This window comes from Chaetomium tenue (genome assembly GCF_020726465.1).
Source record: "Chaetomium tenue strain MPI-SDFR-AT-0079 chromosome Unknown F5144scaffold_3, whole genome shotgun sequence".
Lineage (NCBI taxonomy): Eukaryota > Fungi > Ascomycota > Sordariomycetes > Sordariales > Chaetomiaceae > Chaetomium > Chaetomium tenue.
Genome location: NW_027117331.1, coordinates 3131227 through 3148748, shown reverse-complemented (window position 1 = coordinate 3148748; position 17522 = coordinate 3131227). Strand labels below are relative to the sequence as shown.

Sequence of the window (17522 nt, the reverse complement as noted above, 5' to 3'; positions counted from 1 at the left end):
CTTGCTCGTAGAAACAGCAAATATAAACCGATGTGAGTTGGAAAATATCGAACAGTGACGCACAGCCGAGATGGTCTAAACAGCTAAAAAAAAATAGCACGCCGAGCCCCAAGGTAATGTTAAACAAGAACCTATGAGCTATGCACTCGACATCAGTTGTCGTGCCGAGTTGGATTACAAAGGTTTTTACCCTTCATCTATACATCGAGAGCATGGGTTCCAGCGTTCTTTTGGCGTGTATATTGAAGGAAAAGGGAGAAGGGGAGCACGGTCCGGGACGATGTTGATCTCATGAGTGCTCTCGTTTGACTTAATTCAGTCGTTTCCCGTGTGAGACCCCGGGTCTCCTCCATACCTCATGTTGGTTGTCAGGTATCAGTGGCAACTCCCCATCACGATAGTTACATCGATTTGTACAGATTACACAATAGTTACGCACGTGATCTTCTGAGTGGAATTTGGGCAGCCGCGGGTGTTCCACCCCATCGTTACCTTGGCTTCAATAACAACTCTTTCTGGAATCCAGTTTTAGCTCTCCTGTGGGACGGCAAGGTCGGATAAGTTCGTCTGACTCGTCGACTCTCTCAGTCGCCAAACACACCGCTTTTTGTCATGCCGTGCATGGTGGGTGGGAGGCGAAAGTTTTGAGGTCGCGTCTCCCCGGGACTTGGCAAACTCGCCGAGGTCAACGTTCCTCGCCGGGTTGTTAGCGCGGAACCTGGCATCAACCCCTGACTAGCGCGATTGTGAGCGGTCAGAGGATTCTCAAGAGATGCTGGCGCTAACAAATCGATATTTACAACTGCTCCTCGTCTCCATGACCCGGTAGCAGGAATTTTATTCCCAGCATCCCGTAGTTCTCGATCATATCATGGTGAGCTTCAGAATTCGGAATATTGCGCAACACCGAGCTCATGCTTGTGATGAAAACTCTGGAGGTTGGCTGCGTTGGTTGACACCCCGGTCCATGCCCCACGTTCGTCCCGATGTCGCCAGCTGCCCCACAGAGCTAAGGTACCCTCGAGGTTAGACTGGCCGTCCTGCAGGCATCCCACAAGCGACTAGCCAGCAGACAACCACGTAGCACACCGCAACACCACACGGCAGCACTTGCACCACCGCCATCACTCCGAACTTGTTGCTTGTCCGGACTGGGCGGAGTGTATCACCGCATTCATCTTCAGCTTTTGGCCGGCCGGGAGGGTATATACCTCGGACCTTTCCCGCCACTACACCACTATCTTGCACCGTCTGATGTGTCTGCAATGCCACCCGACATTGGGCCGGCTTCCCGAGCAGGGCATACCAGGAACCTCACCTCGGCCGAGAGTGGAAGCGCCGCGTGATGGCTCAATGGCTGCCCAATGTTGCGCCAATTTTCAGATGCTTCCTAACCAATAACCGGGTACGAGGCTTTCCCAATGCCTCTGATATCCGCTCGTCAGTCGAGCGATTCTCACAACTGACCGGGCGGAATGGAGCCCCAGCAAGCTTTCTACTATCAATTCAAGCTCGGCGTGGACTGTGCTTCTCCGCTCGGCTCTTGTTTGGCCTGGTGTCCGTCGTGTCACGAGCCATCGCGGGTTTGTGATTGTCCACTCGGCTTGCCGAATGGGTCTATCGATTGGGCAGCAGCCTCGCCTTGCGTCGTCGTGATCGTTTCCGATCCAGGTGATTGCTGGGCTCGGTGTCCAACCCCCGTTGCAGACGTGGCGCCACTGCAGCTGGGTGGACCAATGCCTCGTGCTCTGTCCAGTCAGTCCCCTCAATCCGGTCACTTGAGGTCTCACAACCCCGCGCATTGAGTCCGTCCCGTTTGCGTGGGGTTTGAGTGTCCATATCGACGGGATTGGGGGGTGATTGCCGTGGTGGGATAAAGTAGTCCTTGCCAAGGCCCGGCCCAATGGCCATTTCACTCACCTGCCCCTCCCTCCAGGGTCCTCCTTCCATAATCAATTCCCCTCCTCGTCCCAATTCTGAGTACCAGTCCAAGAAGTGCAAGGTTTTTCCCTTTTACGCATGCAGCCCCACGGAGCTGTGAAGAGTGTTGACTTTCCGCTCCTCTCAAAAAGCAGAAAACCCCAACGGGAGGCTCTCCCAGGCATCCCCATTTGTTTACTTTTGATTTTGACCACTCATGCAAAAATTGTCACGGCCAACCACCGTCCGTGACACCAGCAAGAAACTTCTTCCCGGTTGCAACGCGTCAGCAACCGTGCATACATTAAAACCCCCATTTACTTGCCCAGTTTGACCACTGGCCGTGAGACACTCGCGACCCAACGCCCCACCATATTGCTTTTCGGGAAGCCTATCTGCAGCCTCCCGAACGACCCCCAACTTCGACCGTCACACCGGCCCCGCCTCTCTCCCGACAGTGCCACACACAGCTGTAGTGCGCTGTGCTGCTCTGTATGGAGGATAATAAGAATACCCCTCAAGTCCTCACGGTCGAGCTCCCTTCCGGCGACAAGGCCGAGGTTGACGTCCCACAAGTATGAGCATCCCAGGAGAAGATGTCGAGTTCTGTCCGACACGGGCAGACCTGCATTGGTCCCAGGCCCAGTATGACCAAGTCGAGTTTGCCGATTTTAATCAGGTGCAGGTAGCCAAATATGGGGGTGTCAAGTTCTTCCAACCGACCGACTCGGAGGACGAAAATGCGAATGGGGTGAATGGCAAGGGTGAGTATTGGTTCTCGACTTGATTTTTTATGCACGGCAGGATGAGAAGGGGGTTGAGATATCGTTGCTGACAGATTGACTAGATACTTTAGGTGACCAAGCGGGCGAGGCCGGTCCCGCCCCGCCCGCACAAGAAGTAGAGGCGCTGGTAGAGGAAGCTACACCTACTCTGAGTGCTGCGGCAAAGAAGAAGAACAAGAAGGCAAAAAAGAAGGCAGCCAAAGCAGCAGAGAAGGCCGCTGAGCCAGAACCCGCCCCGGCACCGCCAGCCGAACCTGAGCCTGTGCCTGAAGTCGAACCTGTGCCTGAGCCTGAACCCCAGGTCAAAGAGGAGCCCGAAGAAGTCGCATCAGCGAGCAAGAAGAAGAAGAAGGGTAAGAAGGCCAAAGACAAGAAAGAAACCAAGGCACAGAAGTCATCTTCCAGCGAGGAGAAGGCCAGCGAGCCGGAGCCAGCGGCTCGGGGTGTTGAAGATGGCCAGAAAGAGGAGGCGGCCGGCGAACCTACTACCGAATTACCCGCCGCCGAGGTCGAAGGCGGCGAAGCCAAGGTGGAAGAGGTTGCGGCCGTGACTATGGCAGAAGCCGCGTCTGAGCTAGAAGTGGCGGCCAAGGCTACGGTCGCCCCTACCACCGACGCGCCTTCGGCGGAGACAGCAATCGAAGAGTCTGCAGAAGCCGCCCCCCAAGCCGAGTCTACCCCATCGGCCGAACAAAAGGATACCACAACTTCTCCCAACGAGGCCACGCCGGTGGAGGAACAGGCAGAGCCGGCCATTACTGAGGCTGAAGTTTTACCTGCGGAAGGGCCAGTCGTGGAGACAAATGACGAGTCAGCTCCCGAAGCAGCCGCTGTTGAAACTGCGCATGTTGCCGCCGCAGCCGACAAGCTCGCAGAACATACCGGAGCTCCAGATTCCGAATCGGCGGAGGCTCAGAAGCCTTTAGAGGCAGATGAACCTACTCTTGAGTCCAAGAGTGAGGCTGAACCTGAGTCTGAAGCTGAGGCGCTGCAAGAAGATGCTCAGAAAACCCCGGCTGCTGAGCCAGAAGTGGCCAAGACTGAGGAAGCCACCGGAGACGACGAGAAGGAACAGGAGGTGCGATCCACTGCCCCTGAACCAACCGTCGAGGAAACACTAGTTGCCGAGGTGGAAACTGTTGATTCCACCAGGAGCGAACAGCCCGCCGGGACCGAGTCGGAGCCGGTTCTTGAGGCTGGGCATGAACCCGCCGAATCCAAGAAGGAGCCTTCTTCGGAGGCGGATGAGGATGAACCCGCCGCTGACGTCAAGGAGACGCTAGCCTCTGAACTTATTGCAGAAGCCCAAGAGGAGCCTACTCCCAAAGCGGTAGAGCCACTCGGCGCTGATGCTGAAACCGCGGTGAACCAAGCACCGGCGTCTGAGCCCACGCAAGGCACTGACTCAAAAGACGACTCTGAGTCTGTCACTGAGATTGAGGAAAAGTCGGCCGCCGAACCTGAATTCGCTGAGGATTCGAAGGATGAACCCGCCGCTGCTATTGTAACCAGCGATGATGCGGCTGAGGATGCCCCCGCTCCAGAGGAGGCGGCCGAGACTGACGAGAAGCCTACCGAGTAAGTTAACTGATTGACATGGTGGCACCATTTCATCAGCTGGTTTTTTATACATATTAACGATAAAACAGGGAGGGTGCAGAAGCCACTTCTGTCGGGGAAGCGGTAAAAGAGCAGCCGGCTGGTGAGAACACGCCCGTGTTTGGGGCCATTCCGGCTGAAAAGCCAAGTGAACCTGAACTGGAGACCAAGGACGAGGCTCCGGCTGAAACAGAAACCGTTGAGCCTGCCCTTGAAGCCAAGACCGAGACTGCCTCCGACCCTGATACGGCCGTGGACATAACCGTGGAGGATATCCCGACTGAGAAGGTTGACGAGCTGAAGGCCGGCGACACAACAGAGGTCCCAGCCCCCGAATCCGCTGTTGTGGAGGACAGTGCTGTGGCTGACCCTTCGCCTGTTGGGGAAGCCAAGAGCGAGCCCGAGGCCCCGGTCTCCGCAGCTCGTGATACCAAGGTGAAAGACGTTGCTGAGACAGAAAAGCCAAAGGCCGATGAGGAACCTGCTGAGAAACCCGGTGACAGGGTTGAAGAAGAGGGTGATCAGGAGATACGTTCCTTTGCCGAGGTAAGATCGATCTCTTGTACCTGGGGTTCGCCCTACTAACACAACCCAGGCTCCCACCGAGTCCAAGGCTGAAAGCGACACCGTCGAAAAGCCGGCTGAAGCCGACTCCGCTCAAGCTGGTTCAGCCGAGGTTGCCAAACCGGATGCTGAGGTCGAGGCCACTCCCGCTACGGGAGAAGAGACTGCCAACTCCGAAGAGAACGACAACGGCAACGAGATTCAACTTGAGGGGTCCGCTCCTGATGTGGAGGAGTCAAAGGCAGAAAATACGGCTGAGACGCCTACTGCAACAGCTATTCAAGAGGGAGAGTCTACCCCAGCTCTCGAAGAAACCCCAGCTCTCGAAGAAACCCCAGCTCTCGAAGAAACCCCAGCTCTCGAAGAAACCCCAGCTCTCGAAGAAACCACCACTGCCACGGAAGCGGTAGTACCGACCGAGGAGGCCAAGTCTGCCCCCATCGAGGAGTCCCGGGTTTCCGCTGCCGAAGATTCGGACGCTGAGGCCACTGACGAGGCAAGGCCTTTGTCTGCAGAGGAAATCAAAATCGAGACTGGGAATGAGAGTAAAGTCGAACCCGCGGAGCAGGAGACTGGGACTGAGACTGCTAAGGCCGCTGAATCCGATGCTGTTAAGGAGGTTGGCCCTAGCCCCGTCGACGAAACCAAGCTTGAGTCCGAGGAAACTAAGGTTGCGGTTCAAGAGGATGTTGAGGCTGAACTAGCAGAGGCAACCGTCCCTAAGCCTGCGGAAGGTGTTGACGCCGAAATCAAAGAGAGTCCTCTCACAGAAGCCAAGGCGGAACACGCCGAAGAGGCCAAGGTTGAACCTGAGAGAGAGACCGAGGCTGAGTCTGAGGAAGCTGGGGCTGAGGTTTCAAAGGAAGCCAAGACCGACGCCCCTGAAGAAACCACGAGGGTTGAGTCCACCGGAGATACCGAGCTTGAGACTGAGGAAGTCAAGGCTGAAGTTGCCGTGGAAGCCGCCGAAGAGGTGAAAGTTGAATCCCCTGAGGAGGCCAGTGTTGAGCCTACCGAGGAGGTCGAAACCCAACCCGTCGAGGAGGCCGAAGCTCAACCCGCCGACGAGGCCGAAACTCAACCCGTCGAGGAGATCAAGGCTCAACCCGTCGAGGAGATCAAGGCTCAACCCGTCGAGGAGGTCAAGGCTCAACCCGTCGAGGAGGTTGAAACTCAACCCGTCGAGGAGGTCAAGGCTCAAACCGAGGTTACCGAAGATGACACCGTGCCTCCCACGTTAGAAACCACCGAAGCCACAAAGGCTGAACCGGCTCAAGAATTCCAGCTTGGACCGGCCGCAGTGGCTAAACTGGAACCTGTCGAGGTCTCCGAGGCAGCGCCTGTTGAGGTTTCTGCCGAGCCTACTGTGGAAGCACAGGCGGCACCCGCCGAAGAGCCGACGCTGGTCAAAGAGGTCAAGGTTGAACTCGCGGAGGAAACCACACCTGAACCTGCGGAGACGGCGAAGCCTGAGCCTGTTTTGGCGGCCAAGTCCGAGGAACTGAATGAGGATCTCCAGTTGGAGGCAGCAACGCAACCTAATGAAGTGGCGGCCGAGCCCAGGGTAGAAAAGACAATAGCCATCGAGGAAGTTTCCCCGGCACCCGAGGAGAAACCAACCGACAAGGCCCCTGAGCTAGTTTCCGACGAGGCGAAGACCGAACAGCCCGAATCCGCCTCTCCGGTTCAGGAGTTGGCGGAGGAGAGGCCACAAGAAGTCAAGGTAGAGGACGACGAGAGCAAGGACACGGTTGGGCCAATTCCTCGCGAACATGAGGCAGCTGAGAAAGTGGCTACAGGTGAGGCACACCCTACATTGCTTGATACCCCCGATGGCAGTGGAATGGCAGGACAGGAGGCGGCAGAGTGCATTTCGCAACCAACCGACACGGACTCGGACTTGCGACTTCCGGATACCCATGATACCCAGGACAAGAGTTTGATGACTTCAACTGTTAACGATGATACCCCCGATACCCCCGAACAACTTAATGCCGGTAATACGACTGGAGAAAATGAGCATGGCACGGAGACGAAAATGGTCTGTTCCGACGCTGGCGTGGGGCAGGCCCAGGCCCCAGAAAGTCCAGGTTTGGACGGCACAGCACCCAATGAGCAAGCTGTAAGTACACGGCTACGAAGTTGCCATTTTCATTCAGTTTTGCTGACAAGGAAACAGGTTTCTGCTGCAACTGTGACTGCAGAGGTCGACAGTGACGTTAAACACCAGGAACCCTTGGGGGGGCAAGAGACCTTTATGCAAGTAGCTCCCGAGGCTACAGCCACCGCTGAACCCGTGGCGAAGACTGAGGACCAAGTCACTACCGCGAGGGATGCCGACGAGGTTTATTTGCCAGTTCAAGATCAGGCTCAGTCAGTCCTTGGGATCACAGTTGCAGCATCACAGCAGGGGACTGAACAAGTCAACCCCGATGAGGAAACCAAGGAGGATGAACAAGTTTCTGCTGAGACCTCGGTCGTTGAGCACAAAATTGCGCCCGAAGCGGCTTCAATCGATGAGTTGACTGCTGTTACGGAACATGAACCAACCTCCGAAGACAAAGCTACGGTCCTTGAGCCCGAAGTAGGTCAACAGGAGGTTTCGATGACTCGGCCCGTTCCGACCGCGTTGTCTGAACTGGACGACAAACTGGCCGACCCGGTTCCCGATATCCCAGCTGCAGAAAGCTCCGAAACCAAAGAGGCCGAAGCCGAATCGACTCAAATACAGGAAGCAACCGTTCCCCAAGAAACGCCCGGGTCTCCGAAGAGTTCCTCCGCAGAGGATACAGAGCCTGTCGCCAGGCCTGGTCCCCCGGAAGAGTTTCAAAATGTCACCCAGGTTGCCACTGCCACCGAAGATCCGAACCCCGCCGTCGAGCTTCCTATTTCTGAGCCTGAAGCACCTGCTTCTATTCCTGGGCCTGAGACTAACGATGCGCTTGCTAATACCGAACAAGCTGCTGAGGCGATAGCGCCCCTGGTTGATGAGTCTCCTAGCGCCGACGCGCCTGCTATGGTTGCTGAGCGTGCCACGAATGAGGAACCTGCCGCGGCTGGAGGTATTTTCGAGGCCGAGGAAATTACTGCAAGGAAATTAATCCAGGCCGAGTCTTCTGGCGTTGAGGCATCCGTCGACGGTGCAGTCGCTGCAGTCGAGCAACCTGTGCTGTCAATCAACAAAGGGCCTGCCGCCTCCGCTGAGTCTTACCGCTCTGAGAAGTCTAATCTTACAGAAGAGCTAGGCGACGACGGCCTTGAAGCAAACTCTCAGGTTCCATTCAGCGAGACTGCCACCGAAGCTGCTGCCGAAACGCAGGTAACCGAGCCGGATGTCGATATTATGGAGGGTAAGGCTCGTGAACCAGAGTCGGGGCCGGAGCCTCACGAAACGCAAAAGGTTCAGGCCCTCGGCCATGTTTCCGCATTTGCCGCGGAGAAGGACGTTTCTGAGACGGCTTCAGAGGAGTATGTCCTAGTCGACACTGTGACGATTCCCCAGAACACCGAGCCAGTTGAGGCCGCAGTTGAAGAATTGCCCGTTACCGAGCAGTCTACTACGCTACTTCAGGGCGCCGTCAATCCCGGGCTACCGGAACCCCAGAATGACTCGCTCGTCAACGATCCTGCGGTCGACGAGCGTGTTGTGACCAGTGAAAGTTTCCAGCTTGTTGAGGAGCCAGTCCTCCTTGACCAGTCTATTGCATCACTCCAGGAAGTCTCTGGCCCCGAGCAGCCGTCATCACAAGATGAAGCCCTTGCCGCCACCGTTGGTGATGAATCTATTGTCATGCTGAGCGCCAAAGACGCCCAGCTGGTTGACGACTCGGTGGTTTTGGTAACGAAGGCGGAACTTGAAACCACAGAGCCAGCTGTTCCAATCGGTGAGGACTCAACCACCCCGATTTTAGCGACTTCGCTAGCCATTGGCGGTCTTACCGCCGTTGTAGCGGCCAAGTCAGCTGATGCAACAGAGTCATCGGCTCTAGCCACCGACTTAGCTTCGGAGGCTGTCCAGAAGGCCACCGCTGCCCCGGTGCCGCCTGCCACCGAGAAAACCCCAGGCCAAATCTCCGTTGCCGACTACGCAGTCACCCACGACGCCTCCTCGGCAGGGTTTTCGGACACGAGAAAGATTGGCAAAGAGAGTCCTATTCTCGGGCGCACAGTCTATCATGAAGGCCCTGATTACGACCCTAGAGAGACGGATTTCTCTCTGCAAACAGAGACAACGTACCCATTACCGACAGATACGACGTTCACTTTGCCCACCGACACATCGTTCTCCTTACCTAACGCCACAAGGGAAGTGCTGCCCGAGAAAACAAGTGGTGCAGATGCCGGTAACTCCCACTCAAGGGAGGTTGCAATTGGTGCAGGCGTAGCTGGCGCTGCTGGGGCCGCGACTGCTTTGGTTGCACACAACTTCCTTGACAGACCCCATCTCGCGCCAACAATCACGCGCCTTGAGGAGTTTGCGGCTGACCTTGACGGCGCGACGGCGTTTGAGGCCAACCCTGCCCAGGGTATTTCCGAAGAGAGATCTGAACTGGAGAGGTCGTTATCGCGTGAACAGGGCAAGGCGATGGAGGCTTCGCAAGTTGTTGTGGAGAAATCTGCCCCGCTCTCCGAATCATTCCACGTCGTGGATCAAGACACGCCAGCCCGAGAAGAAAAGGCGAAGAATGAGGAAAAGAAGGAAGCTTCTTCTGAGGATGGTGAGGAATCTGCCAAGCGGAGTGCCGCTGTTGTTGGTGTCGGGGAAGCGAAGACTGACGAAGGCTATCTGGTTGCCCCAAGGCCGAGAACCGATGGAACAGGACCCGCCCAACAAGACAACATTATGGACTTCCGCGTACCCACACCTGCTCTCATTTGCCCTGACTTCGACGATCCTGTGGCTAGGCAACTGAGCCGAATGCGCAGCCTACGCCGACAACGGAGAAACACCATCAAACAAGCCGAGGAGATGGTGGCGGCTGCCGTTGTCATTTACGCCACGGCCGAGGTTCTTAGTCCCCCAGGGAGTCCGAGACTCGCCAGTCCAGGAACCGATGCCCTTGGTTCGCCCGAAATGCATTCTGCCGTGAAGGGAAAAGGAAAGGAGGTCGAGGTGCCCATCATGTCTCTCCAGGATTCCGCCATGCCCGCCGAGGATGAGCAGGATAGGGGCAGAGCCAGGTCTCGAGACCTTTCTGATCCTGTTACTGACCTCTCAGTAGACGACAAAGAGAAGACTAGAGAACCCCTGAAGGCCGAGGATTCCAAGGTCGCTCACGGCTCCAGACGCCATAGCCACCACTCTTCGCGCTATCGACCACACCGCGACAGTCGGGATGGAAGCAAGGATGGATCCAGACGCTCCCACCGTTCCCGGTCAGATAGCCATACGTCTGTTCGTTCGCGCGGCGACGATGAGCCTCCGCGCACGCCGACTCGAGAGGACCCCGGCTTAGGAGATCACAAAAACAGCCCCCAATCCCGGAGACACAGGACCCCTGAGGAACAAGCAGCTCACGATAGGCGGAAGGAGGAACGGCGGCGTGCCCGGGACCTTGAGAAAGCTAGGGACCATGCACCCGACTCCCCAGCCAAGACAGACAAGGATAGGGACCGGTCCACCCCTCGCGACCGCTCGGAGCGATCCTCTGAACACCGTCACTCCCATCACCGTGAATCTCGTCGCCACAGCCAAAGCCGCCACAGCATCGATCCCAAGACGGAGGTAGTTGTCCCACCTTCGCCGGCAGCGAGCAAGAAGTTCTTCGACATGAAGCACGGCGAGAGCGTGCTCGAGTCCAACTTTGGCGGACCTCGTGACACCTCGGCCTTGGCCGCTGCCCCGCCGCCGACATCGTCATCCTCCAGGACGGCTGTTGTGCCTGAGCTCAGGCGCTCTAGCACAACGCGCGGCAGCACTACCAAGATGCGCAGATCTGAGGATCGCAGCAGCTCCTTGCGTAAGGTCGCCCGGGATGACGAAGAAGCTGTGCCCAAATCAAGTCGGGAACATAGGGACAGGGACAAGGAATCCGAAAGAGCAAGGCCGACGACGGCGGAGCAGAAGGCCAAGGCACCGGCTGCGCCGGTTAGTGTCAGTGCTAGTAACGGTGATGATGTGGCCGGACTGTCATCTTCAGCAAGCGGGGGCGATCCGGACTCGCAAGCGCATCGGGCTAAGAGACTGGAGAAGCGCGAGCGGGAGCGGGAGAGGGAAGGGAAGGAGAAGGGCGGGATTAGGGCTGCTTTCAAGCGGTTCTTCACGAGTAGTACGTGAGAGAGGCAGGGACTGGAGTGAGCAGTTGGTGGAGGTTGAGTGTGATGAAGATATGACTTTTTCCTTGTTCAGTCCGTGATTTTTTCTTGCCGGGGCTTGGGGATGATAATGATGATGATGATGATGATGATGATGGTTTGTGGGGGAGGGGAAGAGCAAATATCAGCGCGCGTAGTGGATGGATGCTCTGATGAGGTGCTTTGTTGAGATGTAAGGTTTCTCTTTGCATTGACCAAGCGGCCGATATTATTTGGTGGTGGCTGTTTGTTTAACATGGGAAAGCGATGGGATTGCCCAGTAAGCATGTGGTGACGATGTATTTGATAGCGGACAGAATGAACCCCCTCCTCTTCACAAGAACCTGATGTTAGAATACCAATGACTTGATATGTAAGACTCAATTCAAGTGTTCCATCTACCTTATGGTAGGACAAGATAATATATAGACTGGCCAACTCATCTAGCCTTGTTGTACACCGCGAACGTTACCTCTGGGAATTGTGATTGTAACTGAAGGCGGCGGCTGATGGCGAAATGGATAAGGGGAGGACAGGGTTGGGGTTTACAATGCAGAAATTGGAGCGCAAATAGGAATATGGCAAGCGTTATGGCCACTCCTTCCGGAAAAAAAAGAAGAAGAAGAAAAGGGATCTCCGGCAGAGTAGCCAAGGATACTTTGCATCGTTTTCTGGCGACTGGGAGCTTGGTCTTTGCCGCTCATGTTTGCGATTGACATTCTAGAACGACCCCAATAAATCGACCTTAACTACAGAGCTCCACCCCGCAAACATCATCAGGATCGGGCGACAAACAAACACCCACCCATCCAGAATAGCATTTGAGATGGCGCCTCCCATGATTGACCCCGCGCTCTTCGATGAGCTCAAGACCAAAATTGAGGAGGATACTAACGTCCGGAAGGAACTGGATCAGATTCTTGATGACCTAAACCAGCAGGTCTCCTTCACCCAGGGTGTGCTTTCGCGGATACACTCGACGCCGCGGTCCAAATGTCAGTACTGTTGTTTTAGTTACTACTTTAACGGATTGTTTACTGAGAGTGAATTAGATTCAACCCTGCTGAACCAAATCGAGGGTGGTATCCAGAAGCAGATCGAGACGGTCAGCAAACTGTCGGCGTTTGCGTCGCAGTTTCCGTACTACAAGTAACCTTCATCCGGTGCCCACCACGAGGGTTATTGTATATTAACTATACTTCGTAGATACAACCACAAGTGGACACGCATGGTTCAGGATGCAGTCGCCACTGTCATAATCTGCGCCTGGTTGGGCGGCATGTCGACCGACTCCAAGCCTGGCGAGGTCGGCCGCCTGTTGACGCCGGAGGACATTGGGCGGGCTTTCAATGGTTTGTTTCCTTCTCATTATAAATTATAACCTAAAGCCCTGACTGACTGCCGATAGTTCCCGTTAACTTGAAGGACCGCGATGCCTTCCACATCACCATCGAGGAGTACCTACTCGGGCTAATTACGGTTATCGACGACCTGAGTCGGCTGGCGGTCAACTCGGTCACGCTAGGCGACAATTCCATGGCCGTACAGATCAGCGGATTTATCAAGGACTTACATGCTGGGTTTCAGGTGCTGAACTTGAAGAACGACATCTTGAGGAAGCGGGTGGACTCAATCAAGTATGCCGTCAAGAAGGTCGAGGATGTGGTTTACGATCTGTCGCTACGGAATCTCATCCCGGCGCAGGAGCCGCAGTGAGAATATCTCGATGGGCCGGAGCCTTAAGTTCGTGTTTGACATAATGGATTATCCATGCTTGGGCGTGTCGCGAACAGGTCGATAACGAACCTCTTCCTGGCCCAAGTCACATAGGGTTAGGGTCCAATGCCGAATCTGCCGAGCCTGTGAACTTTAATTAGTTATCCTCAATCCCCCTTCCCGACCCTGTCAACCACACCTACCCAATGCCCCTCGTCGAACCGATAACAATGTCGACCACCCTCGCAAAAGGCGCCGCCGCGCAGGCGCAAGCGCAAGCGGCTTTTTCCAAGACGGCACCGGTTTTTCCCGCCACAACGCTCCGCCCAGTACAGATTCGATCAACGCCCCTCGCCCAGACCGCGCGCCACGCGCTACCCGCGCTGCTGGCCGTCCTTTTCGGCGCACGCTTCCGCGCCCTCGTTGCCGATCCCGTCTCCGCCATGGCCACTGCCCTCCCTCTGGTCGCCGCTCTACAGGTTACCTACGCTGTACTGTGCTTACCCGCCCCGGGTTCAACTCAAGGCGGCGGCGGCGGGGCGCGGAAGGCCCAGAAACCCAGGCCTGGCGAGAGTATCAAGAGGAGGAGCGCAGACGCGGGTGCGCCGAATGCCGTTGCTGTATGTTGCGCTGCCCCCCTAATTGCGTATTTCTTTTAAAGTTTTCGTTCTGAATGTGTGCTAATGCCGGCGGTGATGGGGGACGGAACAGACTTCGCTCCTCTCGCTGGTTCTCTCGCTCCTCGTGTCGCCCTTTCTATACGCGGCCATGATCTTGTTTGGCGCGCCCTTCCTCACCCACAGCGCGCATACCTTCCTGTGCGCGGCGCACCTCGCGGTGTTGGCCCTCTTCCCGCTGTTCTTCGTGCACGGCGTGGATGGGAGTGCCTGGGCGGTTGTGGGCAGCTTTGGCGCGCCCCTCGACGAGACATTTGGTGGACTGCTCGGGGGGGTGGTGGGAGCTTGGCTTGGGGCCGTACCGATCCCCTTAGATTGGGACCGCGAGTGGCAGCGGTGGCCGGTCACGATTCTGTGTGGCCTTTACGGGGGATATATTCTTGGACGGGTTGTGGGTGGGACGTTGGTTTGGGGAAAAAGCTTTTGAGAGTGTTGTTGGAATACTTGAGGCGGAAGCTTGAGTTGTAGGGGCGGGAGGAAGATTTGGGATGGTATGATACCCCTGATAAACTAAAATAGAGGGCCTCTGCCAACCGGGCAGCCGAGCCATACAATTCGGGATAATAATATCGTTCTGAGCCACATGCGAAAATATGCGAGCCGCAAATCCCTTGGCCTATGGGACGGAAAGCTCGCGTCATGATTCGTTGTTTGGCTGCCTGACAACATCCTCAATACTCACAATCACGAGGTTGAGAGACATTGAGTGAGGGGGCATAGAATGAACCTGGTACCGGCAGTATGGGTGAACGGTATAAAAGAGGCATTTTCTACAGATCACAAGGAAGGCTTTAAGCCAAGGTGTATAGTAAGTGAAGGTAATACACAACATTCAATGTTTGCTCAGCAGCATGTGATCCCAAATCGGCCCAATTAACCCCGAGCTGCCCCTAGGTCCGATACCGCATCTGTCGGCCGGGAATACTCAAATTTCCCTCCCGCGCAACCGACGCATCGACAAATATGGCTCCTACACTCGCAAGACGTCTACGCATCCCCTTAAACGTATATCTCCCCCAAGCCGCTCTTGGACCGAACCGCTTCTTCTGTCCTGCGCCCACACCAGACCCGCGGACCAGCTCCAATGGCGGCCAATCTAACCATACAACCCCCGGCCCCGGCACCGGAGCCACCGCAACCACCACAACCCCCAGCCCAGTCTAATAAAAATTACAAAGGCTTTGTAGCGGGGGTATTTTCAGGCATAGCAAAGCTTTCCGGTACCTCTCTTACCTACCTCCCCCTTTGCCATTGTGACCGGCGCTGACTTACCCCGTCCACCCTGTTGTAGTCGGCCACCCCTTCGACACGATCAAAGTCCGGCTCCAAACGACCACATCAACACGCTTCTCTGGCCCACTCCAATGTCTTACGCAAACTATCCGCCACGAGGGACTAGTCGGGCTTTACAAGGGCGCGACGCCGCCGTTGGTCGGGTGGATGTTTATGGATAGTGTGATGCTAGGCTCGCTGTCGGTGTACCGGCGGGTGTTGCGGGAGCAGCTGTTCCACGGCGCGGCGGTGCTGCCGGCTTACGGGCACGGGATGGCCGGCGTGCTAGCGGGCGCAACGGTCAGCTTCGTAGCGGCGCCTGTTGAACACGTCAAAGCGCGCCTGCAGATCCAGTACGCCGCGCGCAAGCGCGACCGCCTGTACAGCGGGCCCGTGGACTGTCTGCGCAAGGTGTGGGCGAGCCACGGTATCCGGGGCGTGTACCACGGCTTGCAGGCAACCTTATTGTTTAGGAGCTTCTTCTTCTTTTGGTGGGGCAGCTACGATTTGTTCTCTCGTTGGATGCGGCAGCGCACGACCTTGAGCGCGCCGGCGATTAACTTCTGGGCGGGCGGGCTGAGCGCGCAGGTGTTTTGGATCATGAGCTACCCGAGTGATGTGGTCAAGCAAAGGATCATGACAGATCCGCTGGGAGGCGGATTGAATGACGGGATCAAGAGGTTCCCGAGGTGGAAAGACGCTGCGAAGGCAGTCTACCGGGAGACAGGGGTTATGGGATACTGGCGCGGCTTCTTGCCCTGTTTTCTACGGGCGTTTCCTGCAAACGCAATGGCGTTAGTCGCCTTTGAAGCGGCGATGCGGTCGTTGCCGGAATGAATTGTTATGGCGTAGACGGACACGGGGCTCCCTCGTCACATACGCAGCATTTATTATACCCAGGGGGAATCAAAGTGGTTTCACGGAAGTCCCGCTGCAGCACCAGCGACTGTGTCTTTTATTGACCCATCCCCGCTATGCACAACCGTCTAGTATCCTTTTGGTATCCCTGCCGATGATCCCGCAGAACTCCGAATTGATGGTGACTAGTTTACTCCTCATCATCCTCGGCCTCGTCGTTGACGACATTGAAGAACTTGAGCTCGTAGACACCCTTGGAGGTGGAGACGACGCGGAGCCAGTCACGAAGCTGCATCTTCTTGAGGAACTTCTTAGTCCTACGGCGGATGTTAGCATTATGCTGTTAAGGTCAGTCAGTGGTGGGTACGGCGAGGACATACAGGTACTTGAGGTAGCGGCCAGAGAGCTCGTTGTGGGCAATGATCTCGATCTTGCCCTCGCCCTGCTGCGAAATCTTGATGGTCTCCCCGAGGTTGCCAACACGGCCCTCAACCTTGATCTTCTCGTTCAGGAACTTCTCGAAGGCCGAGACATCGAAGATCTTGTCGCTGGCAGGCTGCGAAGCGTTGATGATGAACTGTGCGGGCAGCTTGTCAACAACAGCAGACAGGCACAATCGGCTGTGGGAACTCACCTTCTTCGTCACCTTGGGGCCCTTCTTGGCGCCGGCCTTCTTCTGTTATCCCGAAGGAATTGACTTAGCCTACTGCTTTACGCCATGATCCGACTCGGTGGCCCGAGGGACTGGGCCAACAGCAAAGCCGTCAGGTTGTGGGACATACCGCGATGGGAGCCATTATTTCTGTCAGGAAGGGTCGGCGGGTATTGACTGTGGGATGTCTGAGACGCAAAGAGGTTGATATCCTGCGCCTGGTTGGATGGTGTCGCGATATTAAAATATCGAGAAATCTTTCGTTGCGGGCGGTGAAGAATTCTATTGGGGGTTTCGTAAAACTGTGGCCCAAAATTTAGGGCTTTGAGGGTTAGCCGAAGCCCTCGGAGCGGGGCCGTGCCAAGCCCCATGCCGAGCCCCGAGAACGTCTAACGTTTCACGCCGCAATAACAATTCGTAGGCCCGACGAGTACACAGAACTTGAGCATCGCCATTTTTTACTGCCCGGAGATAATGTTCTATTGAAGAGCAAGGCGCGAACCGCACATGCGCTGGTCTCCCGTCATTCAGCCATGGGCAAGCTATGAGGTTAACCGCTGAGCGGCACAGCGTTAGTAGCACCGTCTAAGTGCAGTTAATGGAACCATGGCTCTCGTTCGTTTTTGTTGAGCCGGAATGTTAAAGGTACCTATGTATTTCGTATAGAACATTGCGTGGCTCACTTGCCTTGCTTGCGTCCATCGTCCCGGCTTACGCCACAATCGTCAGCCACCATCGTGGTGATGTCATCGATGTTGGAGAACACCAGTTACGTCACTTGGGGCTGGGTGCTCAGCCCCATGCAGCTGGTGCATGTGACAGGACTCACAAAATATACAGTTGCAACCGCCAAGCTGCCCAGGATCTCGCGAGTTGCTGCGCCATAACACCCAACACCTTGGCTGGCGCCAACAGAAACAGAGACATGTCGAATGCCGCAGAGTGGGCAGGGTTTGATGCGGCGACGGGAAGAGGGGAGGCGGCACAGGCCGGGAATGTACCGGGTGTAACAGGAACGCAAGCAAACGAGCGGTTGTTGGTTGGCTCCACCGGAAACTGGCAGTCCGGTACGAGGTCCATCAAGTTGCACTAACTTGAAACAATTTTAATACACTACGATACGGTATTACATTTCAAAGCAGCATCACAATGCAGCCGGCCGACAGCCGTTGAGATCCGAGTCCC

At 56.0% G+C, this 17522-nt stretch overlaps 5 protein-coding genes across 5 annotated transcripts; 4 read left to right on the top strand and 1 right to left on the bottom strand.

Annotated features, from left to right (window-relative positions):
* The first annotated feature begins 2150 nt into the window (after positions 1–2150).
* F5144DRAFT_194531 (uncharacterized protein) lies at positions 2151–9338 on the top strand. The gene is made up of 6 exons (XM_066782845.1): positions 2151–2684; positions 2768–4283; positions 4355–4850; positions 4900–6990; positions 7048–8752; positions 8845–9338. Exons 1-6 carry the CDS (start codon positions 2498–2500, stop codon positions 9045–9047), a joined length of 6198 nt encoding a protein of 2065 aa, XP_066645056.1. The 5' UTR covers positions 2151–2497; the 3' UTR covers positions 9048–9338.
* Positions 9339–11692: 2354 nt separating this feature from the next.
* Positions 11693–13043, top strand: F5144DRAFT_568710 (Translin). Its single transcript, XM_066788659.1, has 4 exons — positions 11693–12157; positions 12215–12311; positions 12369–12514; positions 12571–13043. The coding sequence occupies exons 1-4, from the start codon at positions 11989–11991 to the stop codon at positions 12876–12878; spliced, it is 720 nt and encodes a 239-aa protein (XP_066645055.1). The 5' UTR covers positions 11693–11988; the 3' UTR covers positions 12879–13043.
* Positions 13044–14141, top strand: F5144DRAFT_568708 (GPI biosynthesis protein family Pig-F-domain-containing protein). The gene is made up of 2 exons (XM_066788658.1): positions 13044–13498; positions 13590–14141. The coding sequence occupies exons 1-2, from the start codon at positions 13085–13087 to the stop codon at positions 13980–13982; spliced, it is 807 nt and encodes a 268-aa protein (XP_066645054.1). The 5' UTR covers positions 13044–13084; the 3' UTR covers positions 13983–14141.
* A 282-nt stretch (positions 14142–14423) lies between these two features.
* On the top strand, positions 14424–15734 carry F5144DRAFT_568706 (mitochondrial carrier domain-containing protein). The gene is made up of 2 exons (XM_066788657.1): positions 14424–14775; positions 14847–15734. Exons 1-2 carry the CDS (start codon positions 14640–14642, stop codon positions 15662–15664), a joined length of 954 nt encoding a protein of 317 aa, XP_066645053.1. The 5' UTR covers positions 14424–14639; the 3' UTR covers positions 15665–15734.
* On the bottom strand, positions 15735–16982 carry F5144DRAFT_568704 (60S ribosomal protein eL22). The gene is made up of 4 exons (XM_066788656.1): positions 16468–16982; positions 16320–16361; positions 16066–16262; positions 15735–16002 (listed from the first exon to the last, which is right to left on the bottom strand). Exons 1-4 carry the CDS (start codon positions 16480–16482, stop codon positions 15876–15878), a joined length of 381 nt encoding a protein of 126 aa, XP_066645052.1. The 5' UTR covers positions 16483–16982; the 3' UTR covers positions 15735–15875.
* Positions 16983–17522: the final 540 nt, after the last annotated feature.